The sequence below is a fragment of the Helianthus annuus genome, chromosome 6, assembly GCF_002127325.2.
Source record: "Helianthus annuus cultivar XRQ/B chromosome 6, HanXRQr2.0-SUNRISE, whole genome shotgun sequence".
NCBI lineage: Eukaryota > Viridiplantae > Streptophyta > Magnoliopsida > Asterales > Asteraceae > Helianthus > Helianthus annuus.
The window spans coordinates 45,599,545-45,610,529 of record NC_035438.2 but is presented as its reverse complement, the minus strand read 5'-3'; the positions used below and the strand labels follow the sequence as shown (position 1 = coordinate 45,610,529).

Below are 10,985 nucleotides of genomic sequence, written 5' to 3'. Positions count from 1 at the left end.
CGATTTCGACACACAGAGGTTTCGAGTTGCTTGTCTTCTAATAATCATTCTCCGACATCTTTTATTCACAGCCCATCTCCGTTCACCGTATCATTCATCATCAACCTCCGATCGTTCCCGGCAACGTTCAACTGTCATCATTCATTTCCGACACCCTCCGTTATTACCGCATATTCCGTCATCAACATCACCGTTGCCGTCGCCGTCGTGAATCAACACCTCGCCGTCAATCACTTTCACCGCGGTAGCACCGTTCTCCGACCATACATTGATCATAACAATCACCAGTCCCTTCTACATCTCCGACAACCAAAAGGAACGAAGAAGAAGACATCATCATTTGTGACGCTAGACTGTCGGGAAAGAAAAGAAAACGAACTATTTTTCTAGCGGCTGATTATTAAAAGAAAAGAAAACGAACTTTAAATCTTGAACGCGAGTTATTCCGGCACCGCCGCCTTTTCGGTGAACTGACGGCGGAGTACCGTACTTCGAAGTCAGTTCACCGGAAAGGCGGCGGTGCCGGAATAACTCGCGTTCAAGATTTAAAGTCGCCGGAAATTAATTTCGCCGGAAAAGTTCGCCGGAAAGTGTGGTGGTGGGTTTTTCTCTAAAAATGTAGAAGATGCCCGGATAGTCCCTGTGGTTTGGCCTTTTTAAGGAAAGGGTATTTTTGTAATTTCACACCCACTTAACAGAGAAAACAAACTGAAGTTAGACTCAGGGACTATCCGGGAATAAAAAATGAAAAGTTGGGGACTATTCAGGTAATTTTAGAAACTTGGGGACTATAGGTGAAAAAAGACGAAACCACAGGGACTATCCGCGCATTTTTCTCATTTTTTAATGAAGTTCAACATACTAATCTAAATCAAGTCACTAGTATTTTTTTATGAGAAAAATAAGAAAATAAATTGTTTTCTATGATATTACACACACACACACACAAAAAGAAAAAAAAAACAAATATTTTTTTGAAATTGCAAGATCGTTAACAACAACCCACATTCCAAAAATTGCAAGATCTTTACATTTTCTTGAACCTCAACATTAAAAATTCCCATTTGAGGGTGATCAAAATGGATTGGGGAACGGTTTCAACCGAAGATCTAATCGAAGCACTGAAAGAAGTCGACTGGTCATCACCTCCTCGTCCTCTCCACGAATTCTTTTCCAAATTCACCGTCCCTCGTTCATCTAACAAATGGAACAGTCGCCTCAAGTGTAATCTCTACTAGTATGTTCTTTATCATTTTCTTTCATCATCAATCCTTACATATATTGGTATAATAATAATAAACACTTCGGTTTTGCATTATTTTTTTCATTTCTAGGGCTGCAATCCAAGGAAATAAATACTGTTCATGAAAACAAATGTATATTAGTTTGAATTTTGAAGTATTTAAATAAAATATATAAAAATTTAAAACCCTAATGAACTAAAATGAGCATGTTACCGAACGTTCACACGAACATAAATGAATGAACTCGGTCTCTGTTCATGTTCATTTATTTAACTAAACAAACGGATTATTTTGTTCGTGTTTGTTCATTTATTAAATGAATGAACACAAATTAACTTCCTGCCAAACGGTTTACAAATTGACAAACTGTTCACTAAACGTTCGGTTCAGCCCTATTATAGGTATTGTTTGGTTACTACTGGTTAAGTTAGGACTATGATATTTGTGTATATTGGGGGAATTTGTTTTGTAGAAGAATTGGACCTAATATTTATGTTATTTTGAGTAATTTTAGTTTTATGATTTGTACGGTTTTGTGTTTTTTTGGGCAGTTACCGGACGAATTACTTTCTGATGATTCTGTTTATACTTGGTAAGGGAACTGATATGAAGAGATACAATTGGTTGATGTGTTTTGGAAGGTGTTTATAAAGGGTATAATGATGATGAATTTGTTATGTGTAGGATTGGGATTTCTAAGTAGACCACTGGCCATTGTTGCAGCTGTGTCTACAGCTCTCACAATTGCTTTCTTAAATGATAGGTACGTTGGTTTTAGTCTTTACGTTTGCAATGTATATTGATATTTGTAATGATGATTGAACGATACGACACGGTGTATGAGATATTAGATTCTTAATCCATGGGTGCATTAGTGTATAGTACAACACTAGTTTATGTTCATACTTGTTAGGGATTTGACTCAAGATTGAGCTTCTAGATCAATTATCCAGATTTATCTATATTTTAGAATATATATGTTCGTGTTTTTAACAGTTCGGTTTCTCTTAGCAAAGTTCCGACAATTTGCATACAATTGCGATTAGTTCTTTGGGATTAAAGAACACTATCCAACTGTGTATAAAACACTAGTTCTGATTTAAATGTGGAAGTTATTGATACCTTAGAATGCTACCAACAGTTATTTAGCTGAATCCACTATAGTAGTATATTTTCTTATTTAGGTTGTATGTGGTAAACTGGTAATTTGGTATATATAATATAAATTTCTAAGACATTTTTTCAGTGAGTAGAGCTGCCAATTTTGGTGAAATACATAATAATTGCCAGGATGTCAATCAGCAAAAAACCCTAGTCACATCCTTGTTCTTCCAGATTTTTCTTCGTTGGTATCATCTCTGATTATAAGTAATTTTAAAATATCGCATAAATAATACCAATTATAAGAATAAAAAACGGGTTATACGTGTTCGAAGATTTGTAAGTTACTAAGACATCAAGTTGATATGTTGACAGACCAACTGTCCCGTTAAAATTTTTTTAGAAATAACCACAAGTTATATGGAAAGACCCCTGAAAATGTGAAAAATTTGAAGAAGTGGTTGTTGTCTGCAAATATTAGCTCCTACATTTTTAGTCTCTCTTATTATTATTTGTTTTCTTATTACTTTGTTTTGTTTTGTTTTGTTTTTACTAATCATGGAAATAGCACTCAAGTATTTTCAGGCTTCACTTATTTTGTAACAATCCATTTACACTTAAGCTACTTTTAGATTTTTCTCTAAGCCCATAATAGTGCACCCCCGAAGATTGAACCCCTAAATATTGAATTTTTCTGTAATGTGAAGTGGTCTTTGTCATAATTTTTTTACATTTTGCTGACATCACAAATTTATGTATTGTCATTGTTTCTTATGTTTTGTATGTTCTTTTAGTTTTTGAAGTATCAATATTGCAAATTATGCTAGTTTGTACATTAAAAACATGATTTAAGATGGTTCTGTGAGGTTTTACTGTAACTAGTTAAACGTCCTCTAACTTGGCAACCGAACGGTTTACAGTTTTGCAGGCACATTTAGTGAAAAAGTAACAAGATTCGTTAGGCAAATTTCACCACATTTAGCTGCAAAAATGAGACCTCCACCAATGTAAGCTTCTTTGCTTAAACGTTTAGAACATATAACGGTAGCAATTCTTACATGACCATCCGAAACTTGCAGGCCTGTTCTTCGAGGGCGCCCTTCTTCCAAAAGAGCAATTTATATATGTGGACGTCCTCGTTGGCAATTTGTTATCATGTCCTCTGCTGGTATGCAAAAACTTTTTCTCATTTATAATCGAGTAAAATGCCATTTCCGTCCATAAGGCTTGGCCAGTTTTGCGACTTTCGTCCAAAGGTTTGTTTTTCCGCATCTGGATCCAAAAGGTTTGAAATCTTGCCATTTTCATCCGGCTCGTTAACCCCGTCCATTTTTCTCCATTAAGTCAGGGGTATTTTTGTCTTTTTTATTTAGTAAAGGTATTTTGAATACTTGTACATTATGCTAAATGCTTGTACATGTAATGAAAAAGACCGAATTGCCTTTTAAGTTAACAAAAAAGACGAAAATATCACTGACTTAACGGAGAAAATGGATGGAGTTAATGAGCCGGATGAAAATGGCAAAATTTCAAACCTTTTGGATCCAGATGCAGAAAAACAAACCTTTGGACGAAAGTCGCAAAACTGGCCAAACCTCAAGGATGAAAATGCCATTTTACTCTTTATAATCCTTTTTTTTTGGTAATTTAGTATTTACCCTTTTGTCCTTTTGCAGTGAGTTTCACTCTTTGGTTTGTTTCGTGCGGCCTCTTGATTTTGTTATGGGCATTAGCCGTTGGGCTTCTTGGTATATTCTATCTTATTGCTATTCGTCGAATAATATCAAGTACTGTTTGGTTGCTGACTATTGTCTGTTTCTCAGCTACTATCATGCATGCAAGCTTTCGGACACCTAACCTGAAAGCTCGATTGAATACATTTCGTGAGGAGTTTCGTGCGGTTTGGCGAAATTACAGTGAACTCTAGTCAACGTTCATGTGAGCACACCTTCTTTTGATCTGTGACTTTAATCTTTGACATTAATCTTTAACGATGACAAGATAAGTGAACTCTTGTTTTTGTAGCTTTATCATGCTATATTTGCCTGATTTGTATGGTTTTATTAACCTTTATCCATTTTGTTAGTGATGAAGAGACATCTCTAGTGTATATTTGTGGCTGGACTTCCTATTGATCCTGCTGTTGCAGTTGCGGAATAATTGTAATCGTTGTAGTTTGGGCTGCTCCGTTGTCAAAAAAGTACGTCACGGGTTGTAAGTTGCCTATAGCTTGGTGGGTGAAAATTAGCCCGGTGAATCTAATGTTTCCTTTTTGTTTCCTAAACCTGTGAGGAGGCCAAATTTTAAACATTTAGTTGACGTTGGTTACTTGACTCGTTACTCAACGTATGAACCATATGCTGTTGCATCCTAAATTCACAACCTTTTTCATTCTGATAATGCATGGGATTCTTTGTGATAAGTGTATTACTCTTTGGTCTAACAGTGATGCATAAAACGGCTATGTAAACGCATAATTGTGTCTTTCCTAATGATACATAAAACGGCTATATAACCGTATAATTGTGTTTAAACATAATCATAATATAAAGCCGATTAATTGGGAGTCGATTGAAGACCTAAACTGTATACCAAAGCGTTTCTTTGATATTTCTCTCAACCCCGTTTAGATACTTAAGAATGACCAAAAACATAAAAAATCAACAGTTCTAAGAAGCAATCCAAACAGCCCCTTAAGAAAGAAAGCTCATCTAAATAACTTTATAACCGAACAAACACAGAGCGAAGGCTTAGAAACTAGATGACAGAAACAAGTACTCGACCACTGACACGCGATAACCAACACTCAGATGGAAAAGACTCCACAACATCAACATTTTCAGCAAAATTTGTGCCGAAAAGCTTTAAATCGTATCCCGTTTGGTTCGGTTTTATGTACCGTAGCTTCGGTCTCCCGCATCTCCAAGTCCAGGGATAATCATCCTGAAATCATCATTTTCAAACACGCGCTTAAGATCACTTAATGACACCTGATTAAATATTAATGAATTTGTGAGATTGCTTACCCTTTATCGGTAAGAGTTGGATCAATAATTCCAGCATATACATGAAGCCTGAGGAGATTATATATAAAAAATGTCAATCTAAATGATAATAACACGTGTCATCAAGTCACAATGGTTTTCGAGGTGGTTATATCGTTCGTACCCGGGATACTTCTCACTCAGTTTTGAGAGTGCCGGAGGGCATGCCACAGCGGATACCTAAATACATGCCAATCTCTACTGTTAAGTGCAGTTGGGGGGGGGGGGGTAGATGAAAGCTAAGGGGCATATAGGTAATTTAGCATAAAATGCTCGATGAAAAAAAGTTTTGTGATTATTTAGAACAGGATATGAACGGCTTCTATACTCACCACTTTGATATTTTGGTTGTCAACTCCGCGTTCCTTTATCATGTCAATGGCTGTAACTATAGTGCCACCTAAGGATTATTAAAATGCAAAAAACAAATATTATCAGTGAAAATAAAAAACATAAATGGAAGGCTCAATATATACACGGAAACAAACTAAAAGCAAGCTTACCTGTTGCTAACATAGGATCTACAACGAACACTCGAGTTCCTTCGGAAAACTTTTCAGGTAACCTGCATTAAATAAAACTAATTAACTAACTTATTAATAACAGTTGTAAATATATATGTAAGAGTTAAGACCATACTCATTTTGAAGGTCTCAATGATATCGTTTTAACAATATATCTATTTTATAAATTATTTTACTATTTTAATTTTGGTATACACCGGTGGAGTAAATAGCGTTACACCAATAAATTGCGTCGTTTTGTTGTCTTGGTTGGAGATGGTGACACTGACATCAAATTTTACACCGTTTTGAAGCTATGATACTAACAAATGCCATACATGGATCAAACTCTAAAAATAAAAGGAAATGAACAAACGTTACGATACCATAACGCTTTTCGTAGATTCCTATTGGCTATTGCACAGAATAGCTTTTAAATTAAATGGGATGTGTTTAGAAAAAAGTAACAACTCTAGTTGGAACTTACTTGTTCAAATATACCGTTGGTTGAAGAGTCTCCTCGTCTCTGCTAACACCTTCATTTAAAGTAAAAAAAATAAAAAACCAGTATAAACAATAGGCGGTAGATGTTAACTTTATGTAAAAACGTGTACACCTTCATTTAAAGTAAAAATAAAAAACCGGTATAAAAAATAGGCGGTAGATGTCAACTTTATGTAAAAAAGTGTAGTAATAAATTACACATGGACATTAACATTATTAATTACCTAGGTGGTATGTGTTGGTTGCTGGCAAGATGGACGATGCATGCTCTGCAAGAGCAAGACCAGCCCTTAGGATGGGAACAACCTGCAAATGTGGCTTATAAGTTAACTATATAACACATGATTAATATCATAATATGCATTTATCATGACAAAATTTGAAATGCTAGGATGTAAGATGCCGAACAACTGGCGTTTATTGAAACTTCTAGACCAAATACACAAACGAAGGATATATTCTAATAAAGCATGGTGATACGATCCTATAATGTATATACTAACCGCTACAGGTTCTCGTGGATCGATAAATTCTACTGAAGCAACCCCGAGTGGCGACTGAATCTCCCCTGAAACTGTAGGCTGCAAAAAACAATATTTTTTTTTTGCTTAGCATGTATGCCAAAAGCTAATTCACAAATACAAATGTAGGCATCTCAAACTTATATAATGCTAAAAGACCAATTTTGACTTTTGTGTCAACCCTGTTCTGTCCTTATTTATTATCTTTAATTAAGTCTTGTTGTAATTAAATTTTGAGTTAACTGTCATTTTCGTCCCTGTGGTTTGTCCAATTATGCCAGTTCGGACCAAATTTCAAATTTGTACCATTTCCGTCCCTAACATTCTTGAAACATGCCAGTTCCGTCCAAAAAAGCATGAGTTAAACTACCATTTTCGTCCATGTGGTTTGTCTAATTATTCGATTTAACCTTAGTTTTTTGGATGGAACTGACATGTTTCAAGAATGTCAGGGACGAAAATGGTACAAATTTGAAATTTGGTCTGAACTGGCATAATTGGACAAACCACGACCACGGGGACGAAAATGGCAATTAACTCTTAAATTTTTTTAAGAATAGAATAATGTATACCAGCCAATCCCTTGATGCTTCATACATAAGCAACCTTCCCAACTCAGCCATGGCGCTCTCTGCAATAAAATTAGCAAATAAATCAGAACCCTTTTGACCAAAAAGATGAAAGAACCAAATTAAATCAGATTCTAACAAGATCATGTTCATTGAGAACCCGTCACAAGAAAAGTCACGGATCCCACTAATACCCTGCTAATCAATGGGATCAGGTAAAACACAACTTGCATTAGACAGACGGCCTTCAAGGGGCTAAAGATAGAAAACCAGTGGAAGCTGGATTTGAACAAGAGACCTCTGCTAGACGGACTCAAACGCTTACCACTACGACCAGGGGCGAAGTATAGAAGGGGGGGGGGGGGTGACCCCCTGAACTTTTCGCTCAGTGGTGTTATGTGTGTAGTCTTCGTATAGAAATTTTTTGGTATATACGTTTTCGACCCTCCGGTTCTATAGGAATTTTTGGGTATATACGTTTTCGACCCCCGGTTCTATAGAAATCTAACCCCCCCCCCCCCCCCTCTCATTCGGGTCAAGCTTCGCCGCTGACTACGACTAGAAACAAATTTACATTCATTGACAACTTACATTTCCATTTGGATTAAAAAAATGAAAAAAAAAGAACAAAAACAAAAGTAAAAGGGATTAACTTTTAGACTAAAGTATAATTACAGATTTTACTTCAAGATCAAGTGAATCCATGATCCAAATGCATGTCACATTAATTCCATAAACAAAAATGAATACTTACAAGTCACAACCTACAGAAAAAAACAAAAACCCATAATAAAGATAACTAAATTCCACAACAAAACTTACTAAAAATCGGGCATGGTGTTTGCTCATTTCTGAGCACTGAAACCCAGTGTTTAATCAAAGGATGAGGAGGCACAAACACCTACACAAATTCAAACAATTCAACCAAAAAAAAATCAATTTTTTTTTTCTAATTTTCACACCAAATATCAAAAGATAAAGTCAAACATCCACTCACCAGCATTCTATTATCAAGAACCGATTTTTTTTCAGCAGTAGCTTGCAATATGATGCTGGTACGCTGTTTGTGCGTCTTATTAAAGCAAGAAAACTGTAAAAAACAATAAAGGGTACCACTAAATAAGGGGGTTATAATAAAAAAAATTGGCACAAAAAACAGGGAGATGAATAAAGAATTGGGGAAAATGAAAAGGGTAAAGTTTGACCTTATTATTATGAAGGGAAAGTGAGAGAATGTGGAGAAAAGGAGGTGCCGGAGGGTGGTGGTGGTGGTGGTGGGTGGATGAAATGGGTGAGGATGCCATCATCAAATAATGAATTTTTGGTTACAGGATTGGATTCTGGATACTCATGCTGATGGAACATGTGTCTCCGAATGGTCATGTTAAAGTAAATATTATGTTAGAGAAAGTTACAAAAGGGAGTAATTTGTGTAAAGTTATTCCTGTTGTTTCTACCCATTGCAATCTTTTTTTAACGGAAATTTTCTTTTTTCCTATGATGGAATTTGAATCCAAGACCCCCTTACCAAAGTATTTAAAGACTTTTATCTTTGTCAATGGACCACCACCCATTGGTTCTACCGAATGTAATCTCTTTCCGGTATTGAATGCATCACATCATTGTTCTATTTTTATCCATACGGAAGGATTTAAATATGGGTGTAAACGAGCTGGGCCGAGCCTGAGCTTGACTAGACTCGAGCTCGGCTCGTCATGTTTTTATGAAGCTCGGCTCGTCATGTTTTTATGAAGCTCGGCTCGGTTCGAGCCTACCAATTTGAGTTCGAGCTCGGCTTGCAAGTAAAATCCATAGCTCAAGCTCGGCTCTAGCTATTTTAAGAACAATCTCAGACAGATAAAACTGTTCCGACAACTCATAAATTATTAAATGATGTTTCTAGACTCCCCTAGCTTGATTCCACAAAAGCTAGCATAGCACAACATCCTAAACACCTGTCACATACGTTAAAATAGGTCAATACACATAGTATAAAGGTGACGAACTAAAAACTCGGCTCGAGCTCGTTTCAATTTCGCTTAAACAAGCCAAAGCTTGGCTCGAGCTCGGCTCGCCATTGTTATCATCATTATTATCATATTATATATAAAATAAATAAATTTGTGTTTCGGCTCGAGCTCGTTAAAGCTCGACCCGTTCAAGCTTCTAACCGAGCCGATAATGAGTAGCTCTCGAGCCTCTGGGCTTGTTTACACCCCCTAGATTTAAATAACCCTGTAACGCCCCAAAATCCGAATTTATATATTCGATAGTATGTTTCCAATGTAAAACATAAAACAAAATGACTAGGCTATTTAACCTAGTTAAATAGTTAGTCAAAACAAACAAGGAATGAAATTGGGACAATTATGAACAAGTAACAAACATGAGGGGCTGAACTTAAAGATTTAAGATGAAATTTGAGTAAAATACAAAGTCAGTAGTTTGTGTGTGTGTCGACACCAACAAAGGGAAGAGGAGGAGAATGCTCAAAAGATGCAATTTGCTCAAATTGAAAGGGGAATTCAACCCAAATCTAATGCATGTACCTGAATTCTTAATCATCTAGCCCTAAAAATCACTTGGTAAGTTGTAATTTTTGATTTGGTGATTTTGATATGAAGTGGGTTTTGATCAATCCACGAATTTGTATGAAATTGAGCATGAATATGGGTTAATATCATCCTAGGAAACATGTGTTAGGCATAAATTCGATTAATTTGATGTTTTAAGATAAAAACCCACTAGTTGGGTGATGAAGATGACATGGGTGTTTCACCATGTCCAAGCCTTGCTCAATTCGTGATGTAGTGTAAGGTATTAGATGAATTAATGTTAAATGAATTGAGTATTTATAGAATATGCATGATGTTTGGCTATGATAATGATTTGTGAAAGATTATGTTAATCCATGGATGAACTAGGAAGAATGTGCTTTAATTAGTTGTACAATATGCACTAAAGGGTGTACACACACCAAGTGTATGATGAAATGTCTAAGTGAAGTTAAGATGTGAGATTGTATGAAATGGCTTGCTATATATGAATGAGATGAGGTAATGATGTAATTAGTAGTATACTAACTTGAAGAATGTGCTTTAGATGGAACTCATACAAGAATTCGGTTTGAATGTATGTCTTGGTCAAGACTATGCATTAAGGACTTGTACGTTGTGTTTAATATCACTAGGTGATCATGTGATTGTAAGCACATTTGAATCGTGAGTAAGAAATGTATATAGTGTCATTGATATAGCATAAATGATGTTACGGATATATATGGATAAGTCGGAAGTTCATATGATAAACTGTTGACTTCTGAAAGTCAACTACACATAGGAAGCATAATTTGACTTGTTGTTGTAAAGGTAGGATATTAGAAAGTCGTATGGTACATGTTACATCAATACGCGTTATATGGAATGCCATGGTAAATAGTATGAGTTTGAAAGGATGTGAAATTGGGTATATGTCTTATGCTTGTTATAACTGACTAATG

General features: G+C 35.8%; 2 protein-coding genes across 2 annotated transcripts; one reads left to right on the top strand and one right to left on the bottom strand.

Annotated features, from left to right (window-relative positions):
• Positions 1 to 903: 903 nt before the first annotated feature.
• LOC110865388 (PRA1 family protein A1) lies at positions 904 to 4,745 on the top strand. Its single transcript, XM_022114634.2, has 8 exons — positions 904 to 1,237; positions 1,796 to 1,836; positions 1,929 to 2,007; positions 3,266 to 3,352; positions 3,425 to 3,513; positions 4,022 to 4,093; positions 4,169 to 4,283; positions 4,432 to 4,745. Exons 1-7 carry the CDS (start codon positions 1,080 to 1,082, stop codon positions 4,270 to 4,272), a joined length of 630 nt encoding a protein of 209 aa, XP_021970326.1. The 5' UTR covers positions 904 to 1,079; the 3' UTR covers positions 4,273 to 4,283; positions 4,432 to 4,745.
• Positions 4,746 to 4,881: 136 nt separating this feature from the next.
• LOC110865387 (uracil phosphoribosyltransferase) lies at positions 4,882 to 8,862 on the bottom strand. Its single transcript, XM_022114632.2, has 12 exons — positions 8,692 to 8,862; positions 8,484 to 8,576; positions 8,309 to 8,387; positions 7,490 to 7,548; positions 6,900 to 6,977; positions 6,621 to 6,702; positions 6,380 to 6,428; positions 5,893 to 5,954; positions 5,722 to 5,789; positions 5,514 to 5,569; positions 5,372 to 5,419; positions 4,882 to 5,288 (listed from the first exon to the last, which is right to left on the bottom strand). The coding sequence occupies exons 1-12, from the start codon at positions 8,791 to 8,793 to the stop codon at positions 5,237 to 5,239; spliced, it is 828 nt and encodes a 275-aa protein (XP_021970324.1). The 5' UTR covers positions 8,794 to 8,862; the 3' UTR covers positions 4,882 to 5,236.
• Positions 8,863 to 10,985: the final 2,123 nt, after the last annotated feature.